We start from the raw sequence: 14,734 nt of genomic DNA on the forward strand, positions 1-14,734 counted from the left end.
TAGTCTGACATTAAAGAAGTCCTATTATATATACAAAACTTATACACAAATATTAAAGAATTTTTGTTTTGCACATTTTCCAAAATCTTAATTGTATTAATAAATATATTTTCTATAACTATTTTTGCTTTATTTTTTATTTTATAACTTTATTTTTGTTGTCACTATTTTATTTTTTCTGTTATTGTAATTTTTTATTGCTGTTACTATTGGTAATATACACAATATATAATATAAACATTACAATCATGTAAATAAAGCTACATGATATTGACAAAACTATCGGGACACGCCTCTTAATCACTGGCATTTATTCGGTTCCATTGCCATAGGTGTATAAAATCAAGCATCTAGCTAGATGAAAATAAAAATTCTAGATATTTTATATTCAACTGTGAGTGCTATTATTAGGAAGTGGAAGTGTTTAGGAACCACAGCAACTCAGTCACAGGTGGCAGATCATGAAACGTTACAGAGCGTGGTCGGCAAGTGCTGAGATGCATAGTGCCTAAAAGTTGCTAAAGTTCTGCTAACTTAGTAACTGCAGGAAATTAAACATTAGCACAACTATTGTGCGCCAGGCGCTCAATGCCATGGTTACAAGCATAACTGCACTGTACCACCTGTTAAACCTGCTAATGTTTGGTGGGGGAGGGATAATTATATTGGGTTGTTTTTCAGGGGTTGGTCAATGCCATAATCAAGACATTTTGGACAACTGTATGCTTCTAATTTCATGGAAATCAGTTTGGGGAAGGCCCTTTTTTTTGTTCTAGCAGAGCCCTGACCTCAACCCCATCAAACACTGTTGGAAAAAACTACAATGGAGATTGTAAGCCAGGCCCTCTCGTCCAACATCAGTGTCTGACCTCACAAATGCTTTAATGGATGAATGGGACCCCCATATTAATGCCAAACAATGTAGAATACCATAAAAGCTCCTTAAGATGTAAAGTGTAGGTGACTCAATATTTCTGCCCATAGGGTTATGCAATATATATATGTATATTATAGACTATATTACAAGGGATGGTGAGTATCGTAAGCAGCACAAATTTATTGTTCTGTTTTTGTGGCTTCCATGCAATATCATCCTATATTATTATACCAAAACCCCAAAACAATCAAATGCAGACTACAGTTTGCTCAAAATGTCACAAACTAAGTATGCATCATGCACAATTTTACACTGTAAACCATCTGTCTAAAAACTAAGCTAAATGCTTACTGCTGCAAAGATCGAAGTCAAGCAACTGGTGCTGGAATGACAATGTCGTACTGCAACAGATTATGTTCGACTTGTAGCTGGCCAGCTAGGCTTTGATAAGTCAAAGCCTCTGTTAGCAGGCTAGACACCAAAGTACAGACCATGTCCTAGCTAACTGAGGCTCAAATTACACACGTTTAGAGAATCATCCTCGATTCTGACACCACAAATTTGAGTTTATATTCTTAGGAGTAATTTAACAGCCGGTAATGAACATGTTCTGGTTGTGGCTGATCCATGGAATGTACCTTTATCCCTACATGGTGGTGTTTTTAGGATGTACAAGATACACACAAAGCAGATATTTGTTCATACATGTCGCAGTTTTGAATTGCCATGGAGAGACAAAATTTCTAAATACTGTGGTATACCTTATTACCACCCAACCAGCCTTTTGAAAGAGAGTGTGACTAACTCAGAAGTCTCCACATTTATAGAAGACAGTACTGGCATTAATCACAAAATACCTCAATTATTTTTTAGGCCACTATCTTTTTCAGTGGCTTAAGCTCCTTTGAACAGATTATTGTTTTAGGGTTCATTTATCAAGTTTAGTGGAGAGATGTTGATTCAACAAGATCTTGAGCACACACTGTGTGGAAAAAATAATAAATAATGTTGGCTAGAACTTATTCAGTGTCTGTTCAATTTCTTGTGCCAGGACAGGGCACAGCCCCTGGACTCAGTAATACCTTTCTAGGTCTAAAATGAAAGCTCATTATTTTTCATAAATGAAATGATATTTTTTCAAAATGAAAGCTCATTAGTTATTCTTGTTCTTTTCTAAGTTCTGTTACATCATTAAGCACCATTTAATAAACTGCCATGTGATATCCTACTGACAGTGCTGTTCCTGCTCCAGAGTTAATGAAAGAAAAACGGTCCATAGCAGAAACACAGGATAAAAGAAACAGGAATTCACCAAATACAGAACTTTTGTGCCCATAATGATGAATATTAGTCAAGACCTATCAATACCAACAATAAAATCTCACTGCATTTAAAAACATAGTTCTATACACAGGTTCTAAACAACAATGCATACTAGTGCAGCTAAAATGGATATTGTAAATATCATCATTAATGTATCATATAATTTAATTTAAAAAAAGGTAAACTGTCATATTTTATATTAATTACACATAAAGTAAAGCCGTTTTCCTTTTGACCAGTATGGCTTATAGCTTATGAATCTGAAATCCAGTACCTTACATTATTAGAACATTTCATTTTAGGTTCAAGTAAATTACTATTAAAACAAAAAAGTATAAATACTGTGTATATCTTGGTCTAGTTCAGCATATGCAACCACAAATCATGGGGAAGATTGCTGACAACAGTTGTCCGGAAGACCACAAGGCAGAGGCATAAGCTGCAGAAGGTCACTGCTGAAAAGGCTGGCTGTTCACAGAGTGCTGTCTCAAAGCGTATTATGGAAAGGTGTCTGGAAGGGGAAAATATGGTAGACAATGGTGCAAGAGCAACAGGGATGACCGCAGCCTTAAAAGGATTGTCAAGTAAAGCCAATTCAAGAACTTGGACTGAGGCTGGTATCAGTGCATCAAGTTCAAAGCCAACATTGCCTTCTACTAGGATATTTTAGAGCACTTTATGCTGACAGGCTTAATGGAGATGCTGAGTTCTGAGCTAAAGGCCACTCTGAAAGCAACCTGGACCCTGAGTGTACAAATAAATATTTACAGTTGGACATATCTGTGCACATTGTTTTCTGTTTGATCTCATTCTAATATTCTAATACTGGATTTCGGATTTTCATGAGCTATGACTTACTGATACATTCACAAATGTAAACAAAAAAGGCCTGAAATATGTCACTTGAATATAAAATGTGACAGTAAAAAAATGCCACAGCCACAATGTCCTATTTTTTTATATGCATTAGTACATGAAGTGTCAGGTTCAGCGAATCACAACAGCATAAATAACTGAACTGCGATGGTGTTATCTACATAGCTTTGTCCAGTATAGTCATTACACATATGCCAGTGCTTGTGTGAGCTAAAAGCAGCATGCTAATTATTACCAGCTGCCTATATCAGACCAATCATAATACAATTTTTCCATTTATTGATGAACAATACATCAGCTGCTGATACTTCATACTTTATCAGGCAAACACAAAAGAACTGTGATTTAAAAGAACTGTGAAGTGTTATGGAAGATGCCCATAGAGAAATGTGCACAAGATAAGACATTCTGAAAGCAAAGACATGCTGGTACAATAGGAACAATGTTTCAAAAGGCCTTCTTGCAACCATGAATTCCTCTCTTAAATAAAAACAATGCAGGCCAGTTAATCCAAGTGATAACATCATAATTAATAATAATCCCCCAGGGCTATCACTCAAATTTCCATTTCACACAACACAATTACTAAAAACAAACAAGCGGCTAATTCCTGAAAGAAATTTGCAAAGACAATGTTGAAAAGAGGAACGTGATTCATTCTCATAGGTGGATTTCCATTATTAATAAACCTTTTTCTCTAAAGTGGACTTGTAAGGAATCTTTACTTCTGTTTTGGGGAGACTTCTCATGTAAATGAGTCCCCTGGCTCTTAGCAGTGTGTTCTGAAGAGATCCTTTTTTGGTCACTCTCTGCTTGCAACATTGCAAGTATCACTCACTGTCCTTGGCAGTTGTTTGTTTGTAACAATTTGTTTAGCAACAGTTTAATGAATAAAGGAAAACTCAATTGGTGATCATTTTGAGAGCTCTTGATACCAAATGGACACTATTCAAGAAACAGTGTACTGCAATCGCCTGTGACATGTTGTTATGTGCACTGAGCAATGTGCACACTGCACAAATGATTACAGATGAGGCTCACACACCACATAATCTTTCAACCAGAGAGATCTGCAGCTGATCACAAAATCCCACTGTCTCACGCAAATAATCATGAGAAGTGTCCATCACATGCTACACTGGAGATAAGGAATCTGCAGCAATTGTTATTTCTGTAATATTTTAGCAGAACAAGAAAGCAGTGAATATAAAAAATCAAATAAGGGCAATATCCCTCTATTTCCTTGTTCCATATATAGCGAGTGACCAGCACAGAGGAGAATAATGCTATGAATATTCACACAAAGGCCCCAAACCCTACCACATTATATTCACTCATATTTTCTCCAAAAACCCTCTTTAACCCATATGCAATGTTTGTTATTGTTTTGGCTGCTCGCACCACAATCCGCAAGGGGTTTGTCTGTTGTCTGCTGCACCTTATTGCTTCTGCTGGTTAGCTCTACGTGATTCATCATCAAGAATTTCAAACATGTTTGAAAATATCTGGGCATCTGTAACAGCGTGCAGACTCATGTCTCAAATCATGTCACTGAGCCATTCATGCAGTGATTTGTCACTGAGCTGGGGGGTTGTCAGCAATCTTGTCTGCAACAGAATATTATAGTGTGCAATTGGCATGAAGCTTTTACTTTTCTGATGTAAAAAAAAACAGTGTGTGTTTGTGCACTTTGGACTGGATATAAACCATAAATAATTACTGTATTGTGTTATTATTTTTGAGAAATACAATAGATCACATTTACTTTCATAAGGAGTATAAATACCTCACTGCACTGCTGACTATTCTGCTGACATTTTGCTGTTAATATGTAAACCTTTACAGTTTTGTCAAAAGAAATCAACTGATTATAATTAAGATTAATCTGTTGTCATTGGCAACTGCAAGCTCAAAAACAGCATGCACCATGTTTCTTAAATGCTGTTTTACTAATATGCAGTTATCTGTAGTGTTCACTTGATGTTTGTGCAATGCCACCTCATTTAATTAAAACTTACATCTTTCCCAGTGAAAACTAGCACCATCTCTTTGCATATCCTTTCTCACTCACCATCACTTTAGTATATTTTACAAGCATTTTTGGAACATAGAAAGCCCACAACCCTGTCACAAACCACTTTACTGTGTGTTTATGTCAAGCACAACAGCCGGAAATAGAATCTGTTCCTGAAACATGATGATTGAAGCTTTCAGGATCATCATCTCCTAACTCTTCAAGCTCCAGTGACACTGCCGGTCTAGGCTTTGACAGCATGACTCTACCTCAATAGGGTGCATCTGAGCCACCCCTACAAAAACACATTTTGCTACCTCAACTTCATCTAAATTCACAGAAAATGAAAAAATATAAAAAGATCAAATGAGGGCAATCAGCATCTTACTTCTCTCAAAGTTGGAAACCTAGCGGTTGCATATGGAATGACGTGGCTTGTCACAGGGAACGGCAGGGAAATTGCTTCAATTACTCACAGTCGGTTTCTAATGGACTGGAAACGAATTGCACTGCACATCTTTTAAAGCCTTTTCAGAGACGAATGCACCCCTCAAGCACCAAAAATGTGCAGAATAGAACAGTGTGGGCTGTAGACCATTCTACATTGCATTTTGGCAACTTTATCAACTGCATCTGTAATACAGACAATTACAAAACTCAGAAGAGGTGCTACAACCCAACTGTTTACTGGCTTCCACTGTTAATGAGATTTATTGACTGTTAAAATCAACTGTACACTACAGATACTGCCAATAAGGGTCAGCTTTAAAACTTTACATAAATAACCATGTGATGAAACGTGAAAATAACTTTAGTAGAAAATTAGCAGCAGTTTGCCTCTGCTTTCTATTGAATATGGAAAGCTTGATAAAGCCTACCTCTTCCAGTACATCTGCCAGTTTGCTGAGTATTTCTTCTGGAAGGCCTTGGAATGTTGGAACACTGGAGAAAAAAAGAGAAAAGAGCAGGTTTGGGTTGTTTGAAGTCTGTTGAGCTGAGCCAACAGAACATGTTGCTCTTGGAAGAGTACTTCTGCATTAAGCTATGCAGCATTAAAGGCACACTGACCCAGGAGTCCATGTCAAACAGATGGCTTTGTATCCAAGTCGCACAGAAACAAAATATCTGTTTAATAAATACTTTTTGTTTGTCAAATATAAGGTGTCTTTTAATTGTAGGTTGGTGTCGCAGTGAATGCATGAAAATATAATAGGAATAAAGACAATCAATCTATTGTCTCTCCACCACACTTGATAGCAGTCAGATGTAAATGAGAAACACAGAAAGAATGCCGCAGGTTAAAGTTTGACTTTTTTGCAAAATATTTGGTAGTTTTACATGTATATTCAGTATAAAAATCTATCAACCTAGACATGTGGTCTATACATGTGTATACAAAACAGCCACAATGAGGGGGGGGAGCTTCTTATGACTTCAGTCACAGTTTTACACTAGGGATGCTTATCCTACTTGCAGTGGGGAATGGTTGCCTGTGACAGAAAAGGGTGCATCCTAAAGTAGCTGATTTCACTAAATAGAAGGGGTGTCTGCATACAATATAAATAAAAGCTGGTTTGTATATTTTAAGCACGAATATAATTTATATGAATATATTTTCCCAGATTATATGTATACTTATGTGTTGGCTTAGATGCTCTAATTAGGAAAATGTTTTAACAGTTTTGATGCTTGCATCCTTATTTTAGTGCATTAAAGAAATTCATGCTGATTATAGGAAGAGAATCTAAGCAATGTGTGCTGATGAAATTTTACATTTTCAGGAAATCTTCCAACACATACAGGTCATATGTTCAATAAACTTCAATACATGGTTTATTTATGAGGAGTGGGCATGAATAGATTGGATGCAAAACAACGTGTGCACCCTACAACTAGCCCGTCACTCAAGAGCCTCTTGGGTTACCATTAAGAGATAATTGCAGCAGCATCTTTTGTAGTATCTGACATCATAGGGGATTACTAGAGGAGTATATCGCTGCTGTCCAACGAAAAACATGTTGTTTTCTCCATCGTTTGAATACTGTAGGTGCTCTATACAGTGTGTAAGTAAAAAGTTGGATGAATGAACACATTGAAATGCTCTAAATTACTTGGAATAAATTCAAAATAATTTACATTCGAAGTTAAGCACATTGTCACAATTTTGGAAATACATGTTTTTCATTAGACAGCAATGATTTGTCTTATTATTTAGTTATAAACGGACACGATCAACTTAATACATTTATTTCCTGCTACAGAAAAGCCTGTTAATTACCTGATTATATAGTTGGTTACACTCAAAGAGTATGTTCAAATTACAAGCATCATTAAGCAGTTCCGATTTTTGCTCCGATTGGATATTGCTATCTTGACATTTCACATTCATAAATGTAAATGACCTTTATCCGATTGTACTGTGAATGAATCTGTTCGTGAAATGGCATGCATGCACACACTGATACGTTTATGCAAGTCGCCTCCATCAACAACATAATTAAGCTCATGCATACAGGCAAAAAGACACATGAAATCCAAAATGTTGCATGCCCGCAAACTGGATACGTATCTGCTTTAAGACAACATGTGACAGTGACACAAATCTGGTTAAAATAATAAAAAAAAATAAAAATAATAAAAAATTAAGCCTGGTAATATGAGCATGCCCTACGTGTTTTATATAGCACAATATAATACTAAAACAGTGGTTTTTGTAAAATTATTTGTAATAAATAACCAGCTACAAAAGACCACACAAAGAAAATTTAAAAATTCAAATATAGTTATGATTCCACATCGAACTGTTGCCTTAAAAAAACCTTTTGCAATAATGTTCATTAATCATGCAAACATCCTTCCTTGCAAAATCATTCAAATACACCACTTTAATCATTTGTCTGTGATTAGTTCCCAGCAGTTCTTAAAATGTTTTTACAATCTTATTAATTCACACACTAAAAAAAGGAGGACACCCCATGATAAAACTCTTTTTTAGAATATTTGACCATTCACTGAAATTCACTGTTCACTGGCAAAGACTAAACTTTGCCAGTGAACAGTTTAATTATTTGGGCACAGTAACATGTTTGGCACAAACCATAAACTTTATTTGAGCAACGACCCAAAACATTCCAATAAATTCACAAAGGAATGGCTCAAAAGAAAAAAAAACTTATCTTAACTTATCTTAATCCTGTTTAGGCAATGGGGGTGATCTAAAACAGACTGTGCTTTCAAAAACCTCAAACAGCTAAAATAATTCTACATGGAGGAGTGGAATTCCAGTCCATGTCAGAAACGATTAATTAGGGCATATAGCATCCTAACTGTTTTCTCACAAGAAACCTTTCTATTAGTTCTATTAATTACAAACAAAGGTTTTAATTCCTTTTTTGACAGACAGTTATTTCTTTTTTTTTGGATATGGCTGAAAACTAAGCCATGCTCTACATTATTCATAAATAACTAGGGGTCAAAATCAATATTTGTTCACCCTCAGAGAGCAAGAGAACGAATTAGGCTCAGATGAGCAGAACGAATGTGCTCAAACCAACTCCAATAATCAAAAACACACTTCCACTAAATGCAGTTTGAAATTCAACATAAGTCAAACCAATGCACTACTTATGTAAGAGACATTGGCCAATGACAGGTGTTTAGGTACACCATGCTAAGGAATCCTTTTAGAACACTAATATTAAACCTACATTTCAGCAAATGTCACAATCCATAGGACTTCTTACCCAGTTTTTATAACATAGTTATAAAGCTTTTTTAATTTGTATTGGTGTGTGTTGACAGCTATCTGGTATTGACAGATATGGGGGAAAAAATGTTGAATGAGTGCAGAAGCCCACCTCTTTAGAAACTCCATATACTCGGCATGCTTGATGAGTCCTGTCCTCATCATGATGGTCTGGAAACACTGCCGGTCGATGGCCCATAATTTTACATTAGTAAGAGCTGAGGAACAGATGAAAACAGGAATAATCAGATGAACAGAAGAGAACAAATTGCTCTTGTTAATATTGACAAAATGTTTTCAACACAACAATCAATGCAAATATAGTCTGTTGTGATATTGCAACTAGTTAAGTGAACAACTGTTGTCGTCACAAAGCAGCTTTACATAATTAGTAATTAGTAAAAGACAGAGACAAAAAAGAAATAACGTAAGACATGAAAGATCAAAGACCCCCAGTGAGCAAGTCAACGGCGACAGTGGCAAGGAAAAACTCCCTCAGAGCTGGAGGAAGAAACCTTAGGAGGAACTTGGGGGACCCATCCTCCTCTGGTCAGAACAATTTAAACATTATTGATAAAAATTACCAAACCAAATCTTTTCTGTGGAATATATCTAAATATAAATATATAAATGTATTGTTCTAGTCTAGGTTAGAGTCAAATATTTTATAACATGTTATTTTGATTATATGTTCTATTTATTAGGTTTCAGTGTTGGTGGGATTTCCACCAATAATGTCATGTTTAAATGTTATAAACTACATTAACCACATTCACAAACATGATTCGGGAATTTTAAATAACAACTAAACATACCGTTGTGCTAAAAGGCTTATAAATCAAAAGAATATTTCAATTATTGTAAAAACAGTAACTGAAAGCAGCATAGTGATACATGTATACGACAACTTATAATATACAGACAATATACAGATGATACATGTTTTTTTGGGCAAGATTAGTGAAGCTACATTCTTGACATAAGCATCTACAGAATCCTGTGAAGTCAACTTAATCTTCAGACCTTTCTTGTTTTTCCAGTAATATTAGTCCAAACTTTAACCAATCAAATATATATATATAATTTCAAATCTTTTTAAAGATTTAAAGATTAGATTTTTAATCAGTGTTCTGATATGTGTATGTGTGTACAGTGGCCATACCTGTCTCCAAAAATGCATTTATCAAGAGCCACTTATTTTATTAAGATCAAAATATTCCTAAATATTTAAAAATAAATATAAAAAATAAAGAAAAATAAATTTCCTTTATGATTTTTTGAGCCATAACTAAGTAGGTCTGTGACTTAAATTCCACAAAAAAAGGAGTAAGGCCGAGGTCAGAGGTGAATACTTCTTCATCCAAAGTATTTTCCTTCCCACTTAATCCAGCATTAACTGTAATTACCTGCTTTAATGGCTGCTCTAATTTACTTAGATATAGCATAATTCAATTTGGCGTCTAGTGTGTTAGTGGAGGCCTAGGAATTTTGACCAATTTGCTTGGTGTGAAAGAAAAATGAGAGCATTATCCCAAGACATTAATGGGTGAATTATTTACCTAATTGATTTTAGAAAACCACGTCCATCTTGAACACTTCTGATATCCTAACAGCTCTGTGACCACAATTGCATGAACCTGTAAGCCACGGCTGCGCCCTGGTTTACTGCTCTTTCTCTTTCTTTGCATGTGCACGGGCTTACATTACAGCCTAAAGAGGATGACTACTCTTATGTTTTTTCCATAATTTAGTGAGTATGCGTGTTAAATCCCACTGTTCATTCTAACTTTTCTCTTTTAACTCAAATGAAGCTAGCTGTGGAGAATCTTAAGCTTGCGGCTGCCATCCCAGCATGATGTGCAGTTAAAATGCTTTCACTAATGAAATTTCAAAAGAACTTTATTTTTAAAAGAAAAAAAGAAAAGAATATCACTGTTCAACATAAATGATGCCTTCCAGCAGTAAGCATTCTCTCAGCTTTAAAAGACTCCACATCCAATATAAAGAAACATTTGAATATAAAGGGGAAAAAACATCACAGAAACCATGCACTAGATATACTTTATTACCAAATGTATTTACTCACCCATCCAAATAATTGAAGTCACAAGTGTACAAGCTCCTAGGCATGCAAACTACTTCTACAAACATTTGTGAAAGATTGGGCCTCTCTTAAGAGCTCAGTGAATTCCAGTGTGGTACCGTCATGGGATGCCACCTGTGCAACAAGTCCAGTCATAGAATTTCCTCACTACTAAATATTCCACAGTCAACTGTCAGTGGTATTATGACAAAGTGGAGTGATTGGGAGCGACAGCAACTCAGACACAAAGTGGTAAGCCACGTAAAATGACAGAGCAGGATCAGCGGATGCTGAGGCGCATTGTGCACAGAGGTCGCCAACTTTTCGAAGAGAAAATTGAATGGGTGTTAATGCCCAAGCAGCTGCATCCAAGTCTTACATCACCAAGAGCAATGCAAACCGTCAAAAGCAGTGGTGCAAAGCACGCCGCCACTGGACTCAAGAGCACAAGTCTGGGTTTGGCGTTTGCTAGGAGAATGGTACTTGTCTGGCTGCATTGTTCCAAGTGTAAAGTTTGATGGAGGGGGATTATGGTGTGGGTTTGTTTTTTAGGAGTTGGGTTCTGCTCCTTAGTTCCAGTGAAAGGAACTCTCAGCATACCAAGAGATTTCATGCCCCTAACATTGCAGGAACAGTTTGGAGAACAACATGACCACACACCAGTGCACAAAGCAAGGTCCATAAAGACATGAATGAGCGAACATCAGTGTCTGACCTCACAAATGCGCTTCTGGAAGTGGGAATGGTCAAAACTTCCCATATAAACACTCCTAAAGAAAGCAGAAAAGTTTAAGCTGTAATAGCTGCAAAGGGTCTTAAACTATGGACTAAGAATGGGATGTCACTCAAGTTCATATGCGTGCAAAGGCAGGCAAGTAAATACTTTTGGCAACACAGTGTAGGTCTGTCACGATAATTACGTCTTTGACTTTGAATTTTTTTCCCAATACCAAAATACTTAATATTATCCATTGTGTTTGTCAAACGAGAAGAGCCCATTAAAATAAATGAGATAGTATATCGACTTTTATCGAAAATTATATTCCAATAACATGTAAGCTAAATCTTATATATCCTTACTAATGAGACAAAAACTTTTTAAATAATGCAAATAGATCAGCACTAGCTAAGACTAGCTAAGACCATTTTTGACAAACATAGAATTCATGCTAGTCTAAGTTTTTTTTTCAGCCAGATTTTTCATTATTAAGTTTTGTATTTAGTATTCATTTTAAACTTCACTTTAGATATGGTTTTGTTCCAGCAGCAATGGTATATATAATGCAGTCCTAAAACATAAAGGTGCAACAAAGTTTTCTTTGAGCAATGCCATAGAAGAACCACTTTTGGTTCCATAAATAATTACTTTTGTAAAGAAAATGCGAGTGTGAAGAACATTTTGGTAAAGTGTTAAAAAACGTTATTTACATAAAGATCTTATTTTTTTGTTTTTACGCTCTAAAACAGGTAGAAAGTGAAGCTCCTTTCAGAGTGGTGCGCTGACAACAATCTCTCCCCTAACATCAGCAAATCCAAGGAGCGGATTGTTGACTTTAAGAGGGGGAGCAATGTGTACACAGCCAGAGCATCGAGAAGATGGCGGTGGAGAGAGGGGGCAATTTCAAGTTCCTTAGTGTCCACATATTTGAGGATCTTAAATATAGTCACACAACACATCACACATTATCAGGAAGGTCCAGCAACACCTTCTCTTTCTCCGACAGCTCAGAAAAGTCAACCTGCCACAACAGCTCCTTTGCAACTACTACAGGTCCACTGTGGAGAGCATTCAGACTAGCTGCATCACAGTCTAGTACGGTAGTGTGACTGCTGCTGAACACAAGACCCACCAGATAGTGGTGAAAACTGCACAGTACATCACTGCAGCTGCCCTCCCATCCATAAAGGCCCTCTACAACAAAAGATGTTGGAGGAATGCCGTCAACATCTTTTCTGTTCTCTTTAACCTCTGCCATCTGGTAAGAGGTACAGGAGCATCAGAGCCAAAACCACCAGATACAAGAACAGTTTCTTCCTGCAAGCTGTTAAACTGGCCTCTCCAGCAACACCAACCTCAACCCGAATATACACACACACACAGTCTGCAACTAATCACTCTGATCCTTCCAGTTCACTTATCATACCCACACTGAGCTCCACTAGCTCAGGGACTATTTGCACTTGGCACTTCAATTAAAACTTCTCTCGGAACATAAGCCGTCCACTGTTCTCTCTACCTAAACACTAGCTGCTATACTTATTCCTGCACTTGCACACTTGTTCCCATACACTCGTCCACCTCAAAATACACTCCTAAACCCCCTGTTTAACTCTTCCATCAGCCTTCATGCACATATTTGTATATTTTTGTATTTATTGTCTTTGTACTTATTGTCTTGTCTCTTGTCTTGTCTTGTCTTGCACTACTGTATCATGTCCTATATTTCTATTGTACAACCCTGTATTAGTATAATGTCAAGTTTAAATGAACTGAATTTGAATATATAGTTTTAAAACAATAAGTCATCTGATTACATTACTTGAATACAGTAATCAATTGGATTATGTTACAATTATGTTAACAAGTGATCTGTAACGGAATTTCTTTTACCCTGAGGCAAAAACCCACATTCATTGTTAATGTTCATCCAGATTATATGCAATCTATCTATGTGTTTTTATGCGTGTGTGTGCGCATAATCATATATAAAGAAGTCAAACTTAGTAAAGCCTTAGCAATGTGTTTTTGAATATAAATCATAAAATGAGACATCATAAAATGATTCAGAGTGCTTATTTTAAATTAATGCTGATATTTCCTTGGAGACCACACGTACACAAGCACACACTTGCACACCAACACACTACCTACCTACTACCTACACACCTACCTGAGCCCCATAAAGATATATGTCATTATTGTTATGGCAGTGTGTTGTCCTTACTGTCAACTGTGTTATACGTACTGTTAACCAATACTGTTACCATGGTTACTGGTTTTACTACTTAAAAGGAATGCAGTCCTTTCAATTTGCAATTCTTAATGTGTTACATATATGTAAGAATTCAACACAAGGTAATTATAGCCTTTCAGTGTTCAGTCTAATCAGAGTTCAGAACACTTAGCCCTCTCTGCCTAGTCTGAAAATTGGTAGGTCATAGTTAGCACACTAAAACAATGCAATGCTCGAGTTGGAGAGAAAAGGTCTCAAAAGGAGTTCAAAAGACTAAACAAATAATTCTGATAGAAAAAAAACCATTTACTCATTTGCCCCTCAAGTTTCCATTATTTTTTGCTACCTTAAATTCAAGAGCTCCAATGCAAACTTTGAAGACTAGACATGTTTTGGCTGACTGAACACTTACTTTTATTGATCAACTTTTTATTCATCAACCAATTCCTTTACAAGAATTACTTTACTCCAATTTGCACCACTGTTTATATCTGCACTTACCATACCCAGATTTGTAATCTGCTGCATATGTTACTTTATGTTTTTATGTAATTTCAGGGACCTCTATCCATATACGTTTATTCATACACTTTGTTAGTACATTGCTGCATATGACACATTACTTCTGATGTCAATATCAGGGACCTCTATTTATTTATGGAAACACTTCTACTCTTACATTCCTACAAATTCATAAAATACAATTACTATGTGTTATTTAATGTTTATTTAAATGTTTGATGGTTATTTTTGTCCCATGGGCCTGACAGTAACGCAATTTCAATCCTGGGTGTGTCCTGTACATCTTACAGTTTTGACAATAAAGCCGACTTTGACTAGAGCACACAGAAATTGCTTTTCT

The 14,734-nt window shown here is 36.1% G+C and overlaps 1 protein-coding gene across 1 annotated transcript in view; it reads right to left on the minus strand.

Moving 5' to 3' along the window:
* LOC140543797 (cGMP-dependent protein kinase 1-like) overlaps positions 1 to 14,734 on the minus strand; it is a 112,771-nt gene that overhangs the window by 43,840 nt on the left and 54,197 nt on the right. Inside the window, exons 4-5 of the mRNA XM_072667044.1 lie at positions 8,948 to 9,053; positions 5,969 to 6,032 (exon numbers count right to left, since the gene is read on the minus strand). Of these exons, the coding sequence (XP_072523145.1) occupies positions 5,969 to 6,032; positions 8,948 to 9,053 (170 nt within the window). The remainder of the gene's footprint in view (positions 1 to 5,968; positions 6,033 to 8,947; positions 9,054 to 14,734) is intronic.

The sequence above is a fragment of the Salminus brasiliensis genome, chromosome 22 (assembly GCF_030463535.1).
Source record: "Salminus brasiliensis chromosome 22, fSalBra1.hap2, whole genome shotgun sequence".
Lineage (NCBI taxonomy): Eukaryota > Metazoa > Chordata > Actinopteri > Characiformes > Bryconidae > Salminus > Salminus brasiliensis.